Raw genomic sequence first — 17865 nt, 5'->3', positions numbered from 1 at the left:
TCGGTGTTGGTGGTGGCTTTCCCCATCCCTCCTCCCCCCGGCGGAGCACCCATGCAGGGCCGGCGGCGTCCCTCCTCCGCCGAGTTCTAGAAGAATGGGGCGGCGGTCCAGCTGGACAGGGGACACGGCCGTCCGGGCCCCGGGGGATGGTTTGTCGCCACCACCGCTCACCCAAGTCATATCCATCTCGGCCTGTGACGCTGACGGTCCGCATCTTCATCGAGCAGTTTGGCCGAACTCTGCGGACGACGGCGCGTGGTTGGTAGGCGCCGGGCGGGAGGAGAAGTCCGAGTTCCCGTCGTAACCTGTCTTCTCGCCTCGTCTCTCTCTCTCTCTCTCTCTCTCTCTCTCTCTCTCTCTCTCTCTCTCTCTCTTTCGCCCTTCTTGAGAGATGAGACGGTCAGGGGGTGTCGAGGATGACAACGAGCGTTGTCGTTGACCACGTGGGTTAGCCAAACGTCTTTCAGCCCTGCGCGGATGACAGTTGACCACTACGTAGTAGTAGCTGACGCGCGGCGCCGCCCTCCCCGACGGTCCACCAAGGTGGTGCCGGCCCCTGATTATTGTGAACGTCTTGTGATGGTGTCCACCTGTTCAGCACCTTCCCCCCCCGCCCCTCCAGGCCGCAAAGTGCCAGGTTCTTGACGCGAGGCGACTACCCAGTCGCAATGCGGTCCGGGAGACGACCGGGCAGACGACAGGGCCGACGACCTCGGGGGCACACTCCTCAAGCAGCTATCTCACGAACTACGTTACTAACTTGCTACCTATTGGCAGCACCGTCGCATCTGAGACATCAAGTAGGCAGGTTGACAGGGGCAACAGAACGATGCATGGGATTTTTGCGCTTGCATGACCTAGTAATTTGTACCAATGGGTGTGAATGCCGTGCCGTAAACTTATTCATGCTCATTGTTGGTTTAAGAGAATCGGCATGTCTAGATGATCATGTTGCACAGACGTGCCGTACCCCCCCTGATAGTATGCTAGCCCGGTGCCTCGCATTGGAAAGAGGCAGCCTGTCGTTCGTTGGCTTCAGGTTTGCATGGAGTTTTAGTAACATTAGCACTAACTAGTGGCTCCCCCGGAACGACAGTTTGGGCCTCCCGTCCACTGCTCCTCTGCCTCTGGAACATGGCACGACGGGCGCCAGCCACATTCGCCCGACTGACGTTGTGGGTGGGTGGGTGGCCCGAGCGGATCCAGGCCTTTGCTTTGTCAGCCTTGTCGGAGGGTGGTTCGGCCCGCCGGGAAGGGCAATAGCGCACCCGTCATGGCGGTGTTCGGTTGGTGGTGGTGGTGGTGGTAGTGGTGGCGGTGGTGCCCGGTGGTGGCTGGACTGCTCTAAAACGGCACCTCATGCAACGGGGCCCCAGACGACGTCAAACCACCATTTCGTAATCGCCAACGACACTTTGACCACCATCCACCCATCCCATCACATCACATCCCATCCCATCCCCATCTCAGCAATCATCACCCCTCCACCTGCAGCACGGGGCTTCCATTTCGTGATTCGTGATCGCCGCCGGTGGACAGCCGCATTCCCACCGCCCGGTCGCCAATACGCCCAAACCAACAAACAGGCCTCCTCGGCAACTCATTGTGGGCTGCGATCTCCTCGCTGGAGCCCTTCAGGATCCCCTCCCCTTGACTCAGGGCCCGCCCACTAGTCAGGAGCCAGTCCTCCACAATCTCCATCAACGGTCCGGGGGAAGAGACAGACATCATCTGAAGTCCGGGCAACCAACTCACGCGCATACACACACGCGCGCGCCACCGAACCATGGCCACCACCACCACCACCACGTCCTCAGCCCCGGCAGCATCGCCGCCATCGTCGTCGCCGCCCGTCTTCAACTACATCCTGTCCTTTATCCTCGTCGGCCTCGCCTGGGGCCTCACCACGCCCTTCATCCGCGCCGCCGCCCGCTCCCACCGCCCGCCCCCGCACCCGCTCCTCGACGACCCCCGCGTGCGCGCCTCGTGGCTGCGCGCCCGCCTCCTCGGCGCCCTCTTCGCCGTCGCCGACCTGCTGCGCAACCCCCGCTACGCCGTCCCGCTGCTCCTCAACCTCACCGGCAGTGTCTGGTTCTTTCTCCTCATTGGGCAGGCCGGTGCGTGTGGTCTTTTCTCTTTCTCTTTCACTTCTCTCTCCATCATTCTCTCTCACGGCGCCTCCCTTGCCCCCGTCCCCCCCACGTCCACCCTCTCCTTCTTCCTGCCTCTTCCACCTCTATTACTCTCTCCATCCTGCATGCATGATGCATGCGAGACGGACAAGTCACATGTCGCCTGCCATACGTGCGTGCATGTGCGGCACCGCCCATCACACACTCACACACACACACATGCACACCCTCTCCCCCCACTCCCTGGTCCGGCCACATGGTCAAGGCTGACCATCATTTCGTGCGTCTAGAACTGAGCCTCACCGTGCCCATTGTCAACACCTTGGCCTTTCTCTTCACCGTCCTCGGCGAGTGGTACGTCGAGGGCAAGGTCATCAGCAGAGGTAAGCCACCCCCACTCTTCTCACTTTATTGGGAAAGCCGGGGAAGGCGCCAAAAAAAGAGTAACGACCTGACGTGCGCCAGATACCGGCATCGGAATGGCCCTTTCCTTGAGTGGAATTGCCCTGTGCGTACATAGCAAGACGTGACGTTGTACGAATGCTTGCCCTATAATTCGCCCGTGTTAAGATCTACGCTAGCTCATAACCACCCATGTGGGTGCTTTGATGTGGCTCCTGTTCCACACGTGTATCAAAAGTTCAGACACGACCGTATGATAGATTGGCTGCTCCCGGCAGCATCATGTATTTTAACAAGGAAAGCCTGTTCCCAATGCAACACTCCGTCTAAGATACCCTGTCCGTCCTCTATGCCTCGTAAAAAGAGCCCAACTATTCCGTGCAGAAACCCGCCTCGAGACGACGACCAGCGCCAGGCAATGTAAAAGTCACTCCACGCGCCACTATTCCTTTGCTTGATCCCCGAACCCGCTCGGCCTGTAACTGAACCCCCTACCCTCGTCGTCACTGTCGTGGCTTTGCCGCAGCCGCGCCTGCCGTTTCCCCGCGTCGCATCGTGGGTGCTGTTGCTGGTATATGCCGATACGGCCGTTTCATGTCCAAGGTGAAAAGGCCGTCAATAAGTCGCTCCCCGTAGCATTACGATTAGGCGCGTCGCTGTCGTCTCTGTTTGCTCGTCTTTTCATTTTCTAGTCATGTAGGCCGTGTCCCGTCGAAAATCAACGCTGCCGCGCCCGCAGCCACCGCAAAACGCTCCTCAGGCTCGGATCTTCCACCGTCCAGCGGCCCAGGATCTGGTCCGAGGCTGCGAGCTCGGCGTAGACAAAATCGTCTGTTATGGAGGCCAGCTCCTGTTGTCACGTTGCACCATTAGCCATGGATTGTTCGACCGGAGACGAGGCGTAATGAAATCGGTTCGTGCGACATGCACCGGGGCGAGGAATCGGTGCTACGTACCACGCGTAGCTGCTGATCGCAAGCCTGCAGTTGCGGCTGGACCCCAGCGTAGGGTCGGTTGCCTTGGAGGATTTGGTCCCTATACTCAATCCATCGTCGGGCTGCACCCTGGCGCATGTAGATTTTTTGTCCCTGGTGTCGCCTCGAGAAGGCATCGAGTAGTACCCTGTTCCCCGTTCCGAACACACGGTGTAATTAGTCTCCATCGCTGTCACAATTCCGGCTAGCTCTCCCATTCAGGGAACCCCAGTCGACGCCTCGGGTCAGGGTTCACCCTCACGGGCGCCGCCGTCGTGGGAAGGGTAAAGAGGCAACGCACTGCTTCAGCTCGGCCTTGGTCTGCTCCTCCTCGCCGCCATGGGTGACTGGCACCCTCGTGTCGGCGGCGCACTCGAGGATGTGATGACCATCAATGGCGCACTGCCGCATGGCCGCCCAGCCTTCGGTGTAATAGTCCTCTGCGTTGTCCGACTCCGCAGGTGCGTTCGCGATATAATACTGCAGCGTCCGAAAGTCGGCCAGTATCTCTGCGACTCGAGCTGTGCGGCATTCGTTCACTGCAAAAAAACAATGACCACGCGTCAGTACCGAGCAAACTGGGTGGCGTGTGCGAACCTTCCCGAGGTCTGGCACCTCGAAGTGTTGTCTCGGCTCGCGCGTACGAGAGTGTCTCGAACGATGCGCCTCAAGAACGCCAGCAGAGAGGGGTCAAGGACTTGAGCATCAAACTGCGGTCGCCACCTACATCCGTCCATGATGCCCACCATGGAGCCCTGAGCGTACGAACGGCTAACGGAGAATGTCGAGGTGGACATTGAGGTGTCTGTGGGAATCGGTGTCTCGAAAAGCGGCTGTGGTGAAATCGAGGCGGAAGCAAAACGAGGGCGGCGATGCGGCACTACAAATACATGTTGAGGATTCTTCTGCACGAAGGGGGTTTGCGGCGTGGCCGTAGTATTTGCCTTGGGACGAAAAGCAAGAACTGCCTGAGAGCTGGTCGTGGGTGCGGCCGGAGAGGTGACGGAGTTGCTGGGCGCAAATTAATGTACAAGGAGGTCACGAACGAACCCGAGGCTGGCGCGGAGCGGACAATAGGGCCACGCAGCTCGTCGACGTGGTTCGGCCTGGGACGACGAGAGTCCCACCACAAGCCGCTTGTGCATCATGATCGTCCCGGGCGATGGCAGAGGCCCGGGGACGGCTGTTTGTTGGGATGAGAGCCAGCGATCCAACGGCAGCGGCTTCGACGGTATCCAATGGCTCGAGACCTACCTGCATGCCTAGCTGCCACGGTGCGTGCGGTAACAGCGTCTGGCGGAGCGATGCAGCACTTCCCCCACGGATCCCGGCGGGCGACTGAAGGCTGTCGACAACTGTGAGAGGGCGAGAAGGCTGGACCAGGCTGGGCCATCAGCTAGCACAAGCCCCGAGGGAACACCAACGAGAGACGGAGCCTTTCCAATGGGGTCATCTGGCCCCTGGCGGAGAGAGCACCGCCGAGCATCTTGTCGTTGCAAGCTCAAAGCTGGACCGAAACCCACTCCCCAGCTGCTGTCTAGCAGCTCGAGTGCCCAACCAGATCGTTGGGTCGGCCTTGCTCCATTCTTGCAGAACCATATCTCCTTTGGTCCGCTCTCCTGGTGCGCGGGCGAAGGCCGTGATGGGCCGGCAACCAGTGAGGCAGGCCCATCGAAGCTAGAGGGGGGGACGGGGGATGGAACGAGTGGCAGCCATTCCATGCGAGACAGGTCCCGAATGGCAACGACGACGTCGACATGACGACAACTCTGGCAAAGGGGTGCCCTGCACCCTGGGGCCTCGTCGACAAGAGTGGGAATGTGTGTCCGCGGGTGCCACATTCGTGGAGCCGTGGGCCAGGGGCTCATGTGCGTCCGTCCCCTCCTCCCCTGAGAGCGCCCTGGATGCCCTGGATGCCCGTGCCCTTGCCCTTGCCCATGCATCCAAGGGCTCACGCAGCACCAGCATGGTGAGAAGCGCCTCGCCAGGGCTTACACGGCATGCCGGGACCGCAGGGAGCTGGGGCCATGTGGGGAAGCCAGGCACCTCACAAGCCTGACTGACAGACACTGGGTGGGTGCACAGGGCCAGCGGCGGTGTTGCGTCGGGGAGGCGGTTCTGCTCCTGCAGTGTCACGGCGGCGCGCGGTGGGTGAGATGGAGGGCCCCGGAGCTGGACTGGAGTCGAGTGGACAACTCAGACGCTCTCCTTCTCTCTCTTCGCGAGAGACGTGGACAAAGGGCAAGCAAGGGTGCGCGCGCGCGTGTGGCGTCGGCGTCGGCGTCGGCGACGGTGGTGGATGCGGAAAGCGAGGAGGGCGGGAGCGGCGCGCGCCAACGTGAGCGAGCGAGGGACGAACGGTGGGATGCGAGCGGCGGCCCGTCTCTGCCAATGCGCGCCTGTCTCGCAGTTGTGAAATTCTGACGGCCGCCCAGAAAGGCGAAGCTCAGCTAAGGCTCGACAGCGCCAGCTTTGCCATTTCCGGGAGCCACTACGGCCAAGGCGACGGGGACCTGCATGGTTCAAGAGGCCAATGGCGCGCCCGGGAGCGGTCCCAGGACCCTTACTCTGCCTGTCTAGGGTGGTTTGGTTGGTGGGCTCTGAGCAATAGCGATCGGCCTTTTTTCGACGACGGCTTCTCCTGCGCTCTGGCCACGCATGGGATTGGAGCGCACGCGGAGAGAGCAGCAGATGACGGAGCCGAAATTGACGGCCGAAGAGGCCACTTGGCCTGGGGCTCATGGCCGACGTGGAGGCACCAGGACGAGTGGAGGACGAGGAGACAAGAGGACGAGTGAGGTGGGTGGGGGTTTGTTTTCCAGCGCTCAAGTCACGAACCAGATGCGACAACGAGGCAGGCGCGACACAGCCTGTTGAATTATTGGCAGGCAGCCCAGGAAGGCAGGCGGGACCGGCTGGCCGCGCTTGCGGCGACCTTGTTGAGTAACTGCAGATCTGATCTGTCACGGGCCAAAAACACTGATGGTGACATTGGCCTGGACATTGGCCATGACCTGGGATGAACGACATGCAAGGCGCAGCAGAATGGCTTCAAATTAGGCCCTTGCCTGTGGAACACACCCTGTCCCCAATACCAGGCAGATGCGATCGCCGTCTTTCCCCCTTCTTTGTACACTCTTGTCTCAATCATTGCTACCTGGAGTTTCTCACGTACCTACCTTATGGCTTGTATACTGTACCTTTGAGCCTCAACGAGAGCCTCCTCCTCACTGAGCCATGCCCCAAGTTAGCTCTCAAAGCCCGCACGCATGCTTCGCGTCTCGCCCCGCCCGTACTGTAAATACCAGCAGCAGATCCCAGAGCCATGCACCTCCATTCGCCGCTACTCTCGGCGCCCATCCGTGTCCACAGCCTGATTCCGCGCCGCCCAAGACTGGTTGGGGTCGCCATCGCCGCCGTCGTCGTCGTCGCCATTTCGGCCGAAATCACGCCGCCAACCCGAAGCCCTCGGCGTCCGTGCCTCGAATCGGGGGCCTGGCCCCCGTGCGCCTCTGGATATTTGCTTGTTCCAGCGCGCCAGGGTACGGGCGCACACACACACACACAGACACACACACACCCACGATGTCGTGCGTCGCATTGACCGATGGAGCCCTTGCGAGTCTGCTTTCCGTCACAGACCACCCACGGATCCATGCCTACCGTCCCGTCCCGGCTCCCGCCTCCCGGCCGCTACCATGCCAGGCTGCATGATCAGGCACCATGACGGTGGGGCGGGCCCAGACAGTGACATGCCGCCGCCGTGCCTGTCGTTCGTTCCCTGGCGATCTGGCGTTGCCAGCCGCGCCCTCGGCTCCCCGGGCCGCCAGGATAACGCCCTACCTTAGGTATTTAGTTTGGCTGCTACGTATCACTTCGTGTATCCCGACATGAGCCCAATCTCGAGCCCCATGCTAAACGAGCGACGCCTATATTGCTTCGTACCGCCTACTCCATACTCACCGACATGACGGCCCGTCGTCACACGGCTCCATCCTACACAATCACCACCAGTGCGATACCTTTGACTGCCTAAAACGTTTACTGAAATCGTATTTGATCATTGTGTGCGCATCTTCACGAAAGAGGCCATGTGCAGGCGCGAGCAAAGCAACGGCGGGACAGCGACGAACTATACAAATGCCACGCAACGCGTGCTAATTCACCCGCTGTCCAGTTCCAGGCCGCGCAAAAAAGTAACGTCCATTCCCTGTTCATTCAATCTTGCCATTGGTCCTACCAATCCCTAGCACCCGGACGCCAAGTAACCATCAAGCATGCAAAGAGGGAATCACCAGGTCGTGCCTGACAGGGCGCGCTCAGCCTGTACCGTCATTCCGCCGCGCACAAAACACTACAAGTTGGGTGCCGTCGCAATCAGAGCCGATACAACCGCCACGCCGCCCAAGGCAACGTATCCGAAAACTTCGGCGGCCTTCCGGATGCGCTTGGCAGGGCGCTCTGTGGAGCGTTTGTCGGGCTGCTTTGGTACAACCACCGCCGAACGCTCTTCTTCTGGCGTCGTAGAGGATAGATCTGCAAACTTCCGCTTGCGAGTTTCCTGGCCCTTGAGGGGTCCCTCAGAGCGTTCCGCATCCACCTCGAGGAGGTCATTGATCGCAACGTGCGTGCGACGAGAGTTCGCTTCGTCCATCTCGGCGGCTTTCTTGCTCTGCTCAAACATGTAGGCGGAGCTGTCGTCTAGAGGATAGCAGAACGCTTTCTTCGGTTCTTCGTCAGAAGGAGGGGTCGTGAGGAATTTGGCACCTGAAGCCAACAAGCTGCTGGTGGGAGATACATCGCATAACTTTCCGTGGGCCGCCACAGCAAAAGCAGGGGAGAATGCATTGTGTCCCGGCTTCTGAGAGACCTTGCCATCTCCAGGTGTCCATGTCTGACCCGGCTGAGGGACAGGCTGATGGAGCGACGAAGGAAGAAGCCTTCTCACGCGACCCGTCTGTGGTGGGGTAATAAAATTGGTCGCCCCAGAATCGACGGCCTGCATAGGCTGGTCCACTGTGTGCATGGCGGCCTCTCTAACGTTGCACGCAATCGGTGGTAGGTGGAAGTGATCCGGAACTGTCAGGCTCGTTCCGAGAGGAGGCAGAGCCATATCTGACAGACGCAGTGTAGCTGGCGCATGGTTATCTGCCTCGCGCTCCTGCGACCCCAGTACCCTGGCATTAGATTCTACAGAAACGCATTCTGTGCTCAAAAGCTCGGGCTGGCCAGGCGTTATGTGGTCGCAGCCACAGTCGGGAGACTCATGACTGGCAGAACTGACTTCTGCTTCGGACGACTGCAAATCTACAAGAACTTGTCGACAAGATGGATCGTGTTTGCAGAAACTGTATAACTCACCTTGGGTGCGCTCAACCTCGCTTGTAGTGTCAAGATCCACATCTTCGTCATCAGCAAATTCGGATATGAGTTCGCTGTCATGGAGTTCGTCATGGAGTTCGTCATGGAGTTCGTCATGGAGTTCGTCAGAGAGTTCGTCCAGGGCGTCGACATCTGTCTGGTGAGACTCTAGCAGCGACGAAACTTCGCGAGCTTGCCAAGGACTGTGCGTGCCAGACTCAGGGTCGCTAGCTTCGTGGATCGGTTCGTCACTAACGACAGTGAGTAGGGCTTCCGTCGGTTCAAGCTCTGTTGCAGGGTCGTCCTCCACATCGCCCGCATGCGCCTGTGTCAGATCGATGATCTCGCCTTTAAGAGTGTCGCCCAGCTCCGCGGGGCCAAAGCCGTTTGCAACGATAACGCCTACGGTGTCTATAATGCTTGGGTCATCGTCATCGCTGGTGTCGTCCTCGTAGTCGCTGTCGTCTGGGACGCGGAAGACGGCAGGTCTTCCTTCGGGACGTCTTGGCAATATTAGCAAAAGAGACGACGGACTGCAGGGCAAAACGGGGCGACTTACGGTTCAGTACCATACTTGACAAGAACTCGCATGGTGCATGGTGGAAACGACTGTGCACGTCTCTCGACAGCGATACCGAATCTCAGCTCATCGTCCTGAGCCAGAGGTTGGGGCACATGGGGGGTGAGAAGGGTGTTGTTGAGGAAAGTGCCGTGAAGGGATCCGACGTCGGTGATGAGAACTCGCTGTGTTCGGCGACAGTCAGTACGAAGACTCTTGACACGGTCGAAGGTCGAAGGGGGTGGGGGTGATTCTTGGTACCTTGTTTGCAGTGTCAAACTCAATCTTGGCGTGGTTGCGGGACATGACCGCCGAATCAATCCAGGCATTGTTTGGGGCCTGCTCGAGGCTTGCATCTCTTTTGCTGGTACGTCCGACGGCGATGATGGGGTTGTCCTTGGTGAGAAATAGCCGTCGATCCGTGAAAGCCGACAACGAGGCGGGCCCACAAACGGCGAGCATCACTTGCACTGCGGGATACCCATGTCAGTAACAACACAGGTCGGCTTGTCAGTTATCATCTCACCTTCGTCGTCATACTGAGCAGTGGCCATGGTGACAGATTCTCTCGACGCCAGATAAAAAGGGTCGATGGTTTCCGCAACCGGGGGTGGAAGTCGTGATGCGGATTCACGGCGGGATGGACCCCTGTCACAAGCCGCAGCGTGGCTGACAGAGTAGTGTGACGGGACTGCAGCTGCGGGGAAGGCAGCTCAGGCGAGTCCCGGTGCAAGGGCAGAGAGACGATATCTTCGCGTCAAGCCAGGGCGCAGATGAATGTCTTGATCCGTCAAGGAGTGGGCGGGACGACGAAGTTGTAGCTTCGAAGTCCGACCGAGGAGGGGCAGAAGATGGGACGCGAGTTGTAGCAGGCGGATGACGGGGAGGGAGGTGGGGTAGAGCTGAAGCGCTGAGTGGTGAGTCGTGACTGCTTAGTATGATGTTAGGCAGACGGCAGCACCTGGAAGGAAGTGCTCGTCCTGGTTGATAAGCTGGCGGATGGGGGAACATGTACGCCTTATCGGAGCTCCCGTGGGGCAAGACCATTGGAGGGGTGGTTCACGTGGATATGGTGCTCACTGCTCTGTGCGGGTTGGGGCAGTGGGGGACGTGGTGGGCTTTTGAACTGAGACGGGCGGGAGTGATTTCAACAGTGCTGTGCATGAGGCAGGCCATCCTGTGGAAAAGATCTACTAGGTACCTAGCATTCACACGCAAGAAAATGTTGCAGCAGAAGAAGGGGGGATGACACCTAGCGATTTTGCACTTCGCGCCGGCCTGGCCATGGATCGATCAAACGCTGTGGCTGCGAAGGCGCGTGTTTTAAAAGAGAAGCACGGCCAGGAACCTGCGCATTACGGCGGGCAAACACGCCAACCCATAAGTCCCGGTGAGAGAGTCGGGACAGCACTGTGCTCTTCCGTCCCGTGGGGATTCTTTTGGTGCCTCCAGCGCAGCCGCCGCAGTACCACCTGGCACCCGTCGATATGGACACTGTGGCTATCGCTAGGCAGCCAGCCGCGGCTGGAAAGCTGCCCAGCCCATAAGGCCCAAGGCGGTCGGCCGAACGCAAGGCGAGCAAGGCGCGTTTCGTTTCGACCCAGCCGCTCAGGCAGCCTGAGAATGCGGACAGTCCGCGGCCCGTGAATGTGCATTGTGACTGGCCGGACAATAAAAGTCGCAGTGTTTCGCCCCGCGGCTGCTTCTTTACGGCCGGTATATTTTCGTGCCGGTGCAGTCGTGTCCAGTGACTGCGGAGCTGTCGCACCTTGAGAGCATAACAGGAGAGGATCCTGAGTCCTGCCGTGGTGGCGAGATGAACGCCCCCCTGCCTCAGCCATTCATGCACGGCATCTGGTCTCTTTGCGAGCGATGATGTCCGCGCGCGAGGTTTGGGGAGGTCGAGAGGGTCTGCCTTTGCTTAGCATGAATACTTACCTGCCATGCTTGTGTGAATAGCTGCATCTCAATGTACGAGAAGCTGCTTGTGTTTCGGGTACAAAGTTAACTTACCTACCTAGGTACCTAGATTGAGTGAGCTGGCGGCCTGAGGAACAGTGTCGCGGGTGGTCCTCGTAGAGTTGACCGAGAGTTGGGCCCCGGCGCAGGTCTGTCACCCCCACCGCGTCCCTTGAGGCGGGCGCGTAAAGTGGGAATGACGTGTGACTTGAGACGCGAGTGATGGTGTCATTGGCGGGGCGCGAAGAGCGGTCTGCCCACAGTGGAGGACTCCTCATCAGTGAGCTGGCTGCGTTGGCCCCCAAGCTCCCGTCCCTGCCCCGTCACTACTAACCTATACAAAAAGGTACTTTTACGCTGTCATTCTGGGCACGAATCTATTGCAGCAATACCCAAGAACTGTCATTGCCTCGCCCAAGTACAGGCAGGTACTGACGGCCCGTCCAAGGCGCCAGCTGCCCGGAGCCCCACGGCGGTGGTGCGCTGTTCAAACCCAACAAGCTCAAGGTACTTCGTACGAAGTACTAGGTAGGTAGGTACCTTAGTAGGGCATCTGCCCCCCCCCCCCCTCCCCTCCCTCCACCGCCACCATCTTCCCACCATGGGCTTCTTCCCTGTCTGCCCGTGATGGGCGGCCGTAGTAGTAGGTTAGCGGGTATTTGATGGATGGATCAGCCAACCCCGGGAAACTCGTCGCTGCCCGAGTGTTGGAGCGCACCACTCGACACGCTAGAGTTGGTCATGCCCGGCCCGCCAGAGGATCGGTGGTAGTGCGGGCACACCTACGTCAACGCCACCCGCCCCATGGTTTCTTGCTTGTCATTCTCGCTCGTCCTCTTGTCCTCATTTATTCACCCAGCCTTCGTCATCGACAATCTTCCTCTGCACACATAGCTTTGCCTTCGCCTGGTTCAAGCCGCGAAAGCGCACTCGCCGCCACTGACATATACTGCTTCTCGCCCTCATGGATTTTGTGCCCGATATTGGTTCCTTGGAGACATCAACCCACGCGCACTGTATCCAGCTTCGACGAGGCCGATTGCGAACACCGTCCTGACGCAGCATCGACTGACCAAGCATCTTTGCCATCTCTCAACTACCTGCAACTGCGCAACGTGAATCGGGGCGATACTGAATTCGACCTCATCCGAAATCGCCAGAGCACGCTGCCTCGGACGCCGCTTTACTCATCTCGCACAGCGCCCGTCGGCGACGGCGGCCACGCCGCGTAGAGAACGACAATGAACCACGCCAGGGTCAAGGCCCTCAAGGGCACCGCCGGCAAGACGGTGTCCAGAAAGGCACAAAAGTCTGGCCGCGCGTCGGGCGCTCTGACGCCTCAAGGATCATCGCCCATGGCCTCTCTCCTGACTTCGCCTTCCAATTCCGCGGCGCATAGCCGAGTCGCGTCCGACGTCAGCGACGACGACGAGGAAGGCGACTTTGAGTTCGACGACATGGCGTCGAGCATACACTCCAGCGGCTCTGGAGTTGAGGCGTCCCAGGAAATCGGCGGTTCCTTCGATGTCCACGCGCTCATGGAGAATTTGCAAGATAAGAAGCGCAACAACACTGAACTACGTGAACAGTATCTCCAGATCTTTATCAAATACATTCGGACGCGGTACACGCCTGAGACTCACCACTGGTTGGACGACGCTGCTCATGCTCTCACCGACATCTTTCTCAAGGATGCGAATCGCGGCGCAAGTGCCAGAGAGCGCCTGCTGAGCCTGCAAGCATACTGTTTGACCATCGGCACCGTGGAAGATATGGATGCGTTCGAGGCCGGCAGCAAATCTCTGAAGCAGATCTTGAGAGACGATGACGACGAAGAATGCCAGGTCTACGCCATTTACGCCCTGTGCATGACGGCTCTCTACGGCGGAGGCGTGGAAGAAGCCGCCCTCGAGCTAATGGAGTATATGATTGAAATAATCGATACGGACGGAGAAAGTGTCGAGGCGCACGACAATGCGGCGGTGGTATGCGCAGCGATGCAGGGCTGGGCATTCATTGCCAGCCATGTGGACGACTATGCCGACTATGCCGACACGGCCATGGACGCTTTTGTGGAGCAGCTGGACAGCAGCGACATTGAGATCCAGTCTCATGCGGGCAACTGCATTGCACTTATCTACGAATCATCGCGCAACCACGAAGAGGAGACGGGAGAACCATTTCAGCTCCCATACGACCCCCAACGACTTGCCGCCAAGCTCAACGAGCTGGCAAAGCTGAGCGCAAAGTCGGTGTCGAGGAAGTCCCGCAGAGATCTTCGCCAGAGCCTATTGTCCGCCGTTACCTCCCTTGAACGGGGCGTGGGGCCATACTACTCGACCGCCCTGTATATTCCGGAGAAGGATTCCTTTGTGCCACCCTCATTACGAACCGACGACGGGCGGGCGGAATACGGGTATCGCTGCAAACTTCGGCTCGGGAACCACACGGCCCGAGTCGACTCGTGGTCTCTATTCTCAAGAGCGGAGATGATGAAGATTCTGTTCCGGGGCGGCTTGCAGAACCACATCTTCATCAACCCAGTCGTTACGGACTGTTTGGAAGACGCGGACTGGGCAGAAACATATACGAGCGAGGAGCACGACAGGAAACCGAAACCGTCCACAAAGGCTCGCAAGAGATGAGCGAGTGCTATTGTCTGGGAACAATGCTGCGGGCAATGAGAGCGCTCATTGGGGCGTTACAGTCAGGGGCGCAGGGTTGGGTACAAGCCCAGGGCGAATAGAACTCTCAGGTTTCGCACGTGCAGGCACGAACGATGCAGTAGTAGATACGGCTAACAGCCTAGATTCACTTTTGAATCTGATGATATTCAGGCGCTGGCAACCCTCTTCCCCTTTGTCCCGAACGTAATGCGCGGGAGGTCATCATCTTGGCTGAATGTCAAGGTGATTGTCGAAAAAGCCAAAGCGGTCGTGTTTTCGCTTAATGACGGATAGCTCATCGACATTCTGCCCATAATACGATTGGAGAGCGTCCGTCGAGATGTTGGCATCCACGTATCCGGCGTAGGACGCAGGCCTGCACGACTCTTCATCAACACGCAACCTGATCAGGCGAAATCGGGACCCATGTACCCAACCACAGGCCGGAGGCGCTTCTCCAGGCCGTCTGCCCACTTGAGATGGGACTTTTTGCTTCTTCTCGTCGGCCGATCCCGTCAGGATAAACTCTAGGAGCGCATAGGCGTGCCACTCGCCCTAGCCGGCGGCCTCGTCCTGTCTGCGAGCACGACGCGCGCCGCCAGCACGTGGTCGACAGCCATGCCCCAGCTGCCGCATCTGCATGTTGAAGCAGCCACCCGCGCCGCCGAGGAACCCCGAGAGCCCAGCCCAACCGTCGGGCAGATATCGCCCGGCCAGTCGCGCCCGGGCCGGCTGAGCGCCGTGTGTAGAGCGCCCCGAGCCGGGATCACCGCCCCGGGCCGTGGCAGTCGACTCATCCGCCGAGACGCTCGAGCACGCGGTCCATGTGCGTCATGTCGATGACGAGGGTGCCGCGGAGGACGGCCCTTCGAGCCAGCCTAAACGCACGACTCAATTTACATGCGCTGAAAGAGACTGCTTTGCATTATGAGTATACCACTAAACCTAGCAGTCGTTTAGTTGCATTATGTCGAAAAATTTTCTGGTGGCGCGTCTTGAGTATTTTGTCGGTGGCTTGCCACAAAGGCTCACACACAAGTGCCGTAAGAGTCAGGCATGTCACGTCGCACAGGGCATCAAGCTTTAAGCCGCTCCAATCCTTCGCTGCGGTATTTCGATAAAGCTATCATGATTATTGTTGCTGTTGTTGCTATTGCCACCGCCACCTCCGGTGCCTGTGTCTCTTCCAAAGACTATGCCGTCGCCTCGTGCCCAAGACATCTTTGCGCGTGGCGACCTGGTAGAGAAGCGCAAAGACCCAGATACGTATTCGCCAAGCAGTCCCCTTCGCAGGCCTGTTGTCACCTGGCCCCAAGCGGCCAGAACATCAAAACCGGGCTCTCATGGGAGGACAATACGAGCACCGCACCATGAACAAATACACTGTGCCGGCCAACGTGATCGCCGAGACGAATAACAGCGGGTAGAGCCACCTCAACAATCCATGTAACAGCACATCGCAGATGGAGAACGTAGAGAACGCGGCCACTGCACAAATACCCATCACAAGGCAAAGACGAAGGCCAATGTGGCTCATATCGGGTGTGGTTTGCGCGATGCAGGCCACGGTCAGCGGCATAAGGCTCCCGGAGAAGAAGCCAAAGAGCACGGCAGCGATAAACTGCCACAGCCGCGGCTGCACCCATATCCATGCAAGAGTGACGATACTTGAGATGCCGCCCATAAGGATAGTCACATTGAACCTAGGAGTCGGGAGTTAACCTCTTGAGACGTCTCCCATGAGCCCATCGAGACTTACACGCCAATCCAGTCGCTCAGCGCGCCCGTCAAAATCATTCCAAAGAAGGATGCTGAATGCGCTATTGGGACGAGTAGGTGTATCTTGGCGAAATGTGCGTGGTTCTACCGGCCATGCCGCTGTGCATTGTAAGAGTAGATGTGCACCTGACTATACAGGAGCGTCAAACAGCCGCACAGAGCAAGAAACCGAAGTTTGAAGAGTGCCTTTACGACCCCCTTTTCGGAAGAGGCCGTCTCTTGGCCTGACGCATCGTGTCCAGCGGCGTCTCGACGCTCCCGAACGAGAAGAATCGCCGGCGGCAACACCATCATGGATATGCCAAAGATGATCCGATGGACCCTCGGCTCTTCGAGCTTGACCTTGGACAGGAACTGTTCGATGAGGAAGGGCCAGGCCGCACCGCCCACCGCCGAGCCGGACATGGTCAATCCCAGCGCCAGGCCGCGTTTCTCATAGAACCATTGGCAGATGGAGGCACAGCAGGGATAGTATCTGCGACGTTTGCTGTCAGCATTGGTGCTCGACCGCGATCCGAATACTGCGAAGCCCCACAACTAGCCACATCCCATGCCGAGGATCAATCCTTGTGAGGCGAGGTAAAGCCAGAACTCGGTAGACCAGCTGGTGATGACGGGAGACAAGGCAAATATGACGGTTCCCACGCTCATAGGGAGTCGTGCCCCGTACCGGTCGAAGATGGGACCGGCCGCGAGCCCTCCGACATAGAACATGGCGAGCTGTGTCAACAAAGGAAACGTTAGTGCCAAGGAGGCTATTCAGTGCGAAACTTGGATTTGTACTTGGGCACGCTAGATCCACTCGAAATTGGAATCATCTAGCCATTTGTTTCTGTAGTAGTCTTGAAAGACGTCGAGCGAGTTCAGGAGACCTGCCATATCAGGTCAGCGTCCGCCCAGCGGCGCTTCCCAAGGTGACTGGGGACGGACCGAGAGAGGTCAAGAGCGCCATGAAGCTGCCCAAGACTACCAGCCAGGCGCGAAGGCCGCCATCCGGGACGCCGGTTCTCGTGACTGGTGCCTTACGGGGCGGCGGCAGCGAGCTGTCAGCCGCAGGACGCGTGCGGGGAGAGACGGCGTCCAAGAGCACGGGCGCCGATGACATTTTGCGCGTGATGCGGTAGAGAAGAGCTGCTACTTGGTGTTTTGGACACTGACCCCTTTCAATTTTGGTTACCACGTCGAACCAGGAAGGGTTGAGGTAGCGGCGGCACCAGCAGCGGAGTCGGGCGTGACAGGCTGACAGCAACGGCAGTAGCAGCCATCAGCACCTGCCGCAATCAAGTCGAGAACAACATATTAGTATCACTGTGTCCCGCTAGCACTAGTTATTTGCAAATATTAGCAATAAACTGCACTACTACTAAGACAGCAGCATCGGAACTTGAAAGCTCCGTCAGGGCTCCGGCATCATGGACCAAAAACTCCACATCCTCGCAGCACTTCACACACGTCACATATCACTCATAGCTTTTGTCACGCCATGTGGCGACTGCTCTCACTCGAGGTGTTATTTGCTTGCGGCTGGCCAACAAAGAAGCATTCTGGTCCTCGCGAACCACAAACTAAGACTGGAGCTTACTGCCACGGTGCTGAATGTTGAGGTGGTGGTGCCCGGGGATAGAGGAGTCGGCTCGACCGTTTGCTCATGTCAGCGTTTGAGGTGTAGATGTGACCAGGGGATCGATTTGGCCTCAGTCACGCTATAGCTATGGCAAATGACCGAGATGCAAGAAACCCCGCCCGTTTACAGCTACTTGTCATTGGACATGCTATCATCATCGCTAGTTTATACCAAAGAAAGAGACGCACAACACCTGCTGCACAAGCGAGTGGGCCGCCCGGCGGACGGAGCCGCACCGACCAGTCGCCCCGCTCCGTTGTGGGTCCCGGCACCGACAACTCCGACCGCCCACGCCGTGCCCCGTCCTGGGAGCATAGCATACCGGTGCCATTGACAGCATGTTATCACTCGGCCAAGCCCTCTGTTATCCGAAGGTCCCTGGTCTATCACCCTTAAGGCAGCCTTGCGA

General features: G+C 58.7%; 6 protein-coding genes across 6 annotated transcripts; 2 read left to right on the top strand and 4 right to left on the bottom strand.

The window, feature by feature from the left end:
• The first annotated feature begins 1395 nt into the window (after positions 1-1395).
• Positions 1396-2861, top strand: JDV02_002288 (uncharacterized protein). The gene is made up of 3 exons (XM_047983297.1): positions 1396-2117; positions 2423-2515; positions 2598-2861. Exons 1-3 carry the CDS (start codon positions 1787-1789, stop codon positions 2660-2662), a joined length of 489 nt encoding a protein of 162 aa, XP_047839267.1. The 5' UTR covers positions 1396-1786; the 3' UTR covers positions 2663-2861.
• Positions 2862-3252: 391 nt separating this feature from the next.
• JDV02_002287 (uncharacterized protein) lies at positions 3253-4305 on the bottom strand (the record flags this gene model as incomplete). The annotated part of the gene is made up of 4 exons (XM_047983296.1): positions 3253-3384; positions 3491-3656; positions 3810-4047; positions 4236-4305. 4 exons carry the CDS (start codon positions 4303-4305, stop codon positions 3253-3255), a joined length of 606 nt encoding a protein of 201 aa, XP_047839266.1.
• Positions 4306-7392: 3087 nt separating this feature from the next.
• JDV02_002286 (uncharacterized protein) lies at positions 7393-11493 on the bottom strand. Its single transcript, XM_047983295.1, has 5 exons — positions 11442-11493; positions 9955-11343; positions 9690-9898; positions 9429-9613; positions 7393-9372 (listed from the first exon to the last, which is right to left on the bottom strand). Exons 2-5 carry the CDS (start codon positions 9980-9982, stop codon positions 7863-7865), a joined length of 1932 nt encoding a protein of 643 aa, XP_047839265.1. The 5' UTR covers positions 9983-11343; positions 11442-11493; the 3' UTR covers positions 7393-7862.
• A 605-nt stretch (positions 11494-12098) lies between these two features.
• Positions 12099-14426, top strand: JDV02_002285 (uncharacterized protein). The gene has a single exon (XM_047983294.1). The coding sequence runs from the start codon at positions 12629-12631 to the stop codon at positions 14030-14032; it is 1404 nt and encodes a 467-aa protein (XP_047839264.1). The 5' UTR covers positions 12099-12628; the 3' UTR covers positions 14033-14426.
• Positions 14427-15691: 1265 nt separating this feature from the next.
• Positions 15692-16546, bottom strand: JDV02_002284 (uncharacterized protein; the record flags this gene model as incomplete). The annotated part of the gene is made up of 3 exons (XM_047983293.1): positions 15692-15756; positions 15813-16307; positions 16503-16546. The coding sequence occupies 2 exons, from the start codon at positions 16544-16546 to the stop codon at positions 15917-15919; spliced, it is 435 nt and encodes a 144-aa protein (XP_047839263.1). The 3' UTR covers positions 15692-15756; positions 15813-15916.
• Positions 16547-16624: 78 nt separating this feature from the next.
• JDV02_002283 (uncharacterized protein) lies at positions 16625-16937 on the bottom strand (the record flags this gene model as incomplete). Its single annotated transcript, XM_047983292.1, has 2 exons — positions 16625-16704; positions 16763-16937. The coding sequence occupies 2 exons, from the start codon at positions 16935-16937 to the stop codon at positions 16625-16627; spliced, it is 255 nt and encodes an 84-aa protein (XP_047839262.1).
• Between the last annotated feature and the right edge of the window lie 928 nt (positions 16938-17865).

The sequence above is a fragment of the Purpureocillium takamizusanense genome, chromosome 2 (genome assembly GCF_022605165.1).
Source record: "Purpureocillium takamizusanense chromosome 2, complete sequence".
Taxonomy (NCBI): Eukaryota; Fungi; Ascomycota; class Sordariomycetes; order Hypocreales; family Ophiocordycipitaceae; genus Purpureocillium; species Purpureocillium takamizusanense.
The sequence above is the reverse complement of the archived record's forward strand: the minus strand, read 5'-3'. Positions and strand labels throughout refer to the sequence as shown.

Coding starts and splice junctions, on each gene's coding strand:
- JDV02_002286 (XM_047983295.1), bottom strand. CDS start 9,982: ATGGCCACTGCTCAGTATGACGACGAAG. Junction 9,899..9,954: donor TGCTCAGTATGACGACGAAG/GTGAGATGATAA, acceptor GGTATCCCGCAG/TGCAAGTGATGCTCGCCGTT. Junction 9,373..9,428: donor GTCAAGTATGGTACTGAACC/GTAAGTCGCCCC, acceptor AATATTGCCAAG/ACGTCCCGAAGGAAGACCTG.
- JDV02_002288 (XM_047983297.1), top strand. CDS start 1,787: ATGGCCACCACCACCACCACCACGTCCTCAGCCCCGGCAGCATCGCCG. Junction 2,118..2,422: donor TCTCCTCATTGGGCAGGCCG/GTGCGTGTGGTC, acceptor TCGTGCGTCTAG/AACTGAGCCTCACCGTGCCC. Junction 2,516..2,597: donor GGGCAAGGTCATCAGCAGAG/GTAAGCCACCCC, acceptor GACGTGCGCCAG/ATACCGGCATCGGAATGGCC.
- JDV02_002285 (XM_047983294.1), top strand. CDS start 12,629: ATGAACCACGCCAGGGTCAAGGCCCTCAAGGGCACCGCCGGCAAGACG.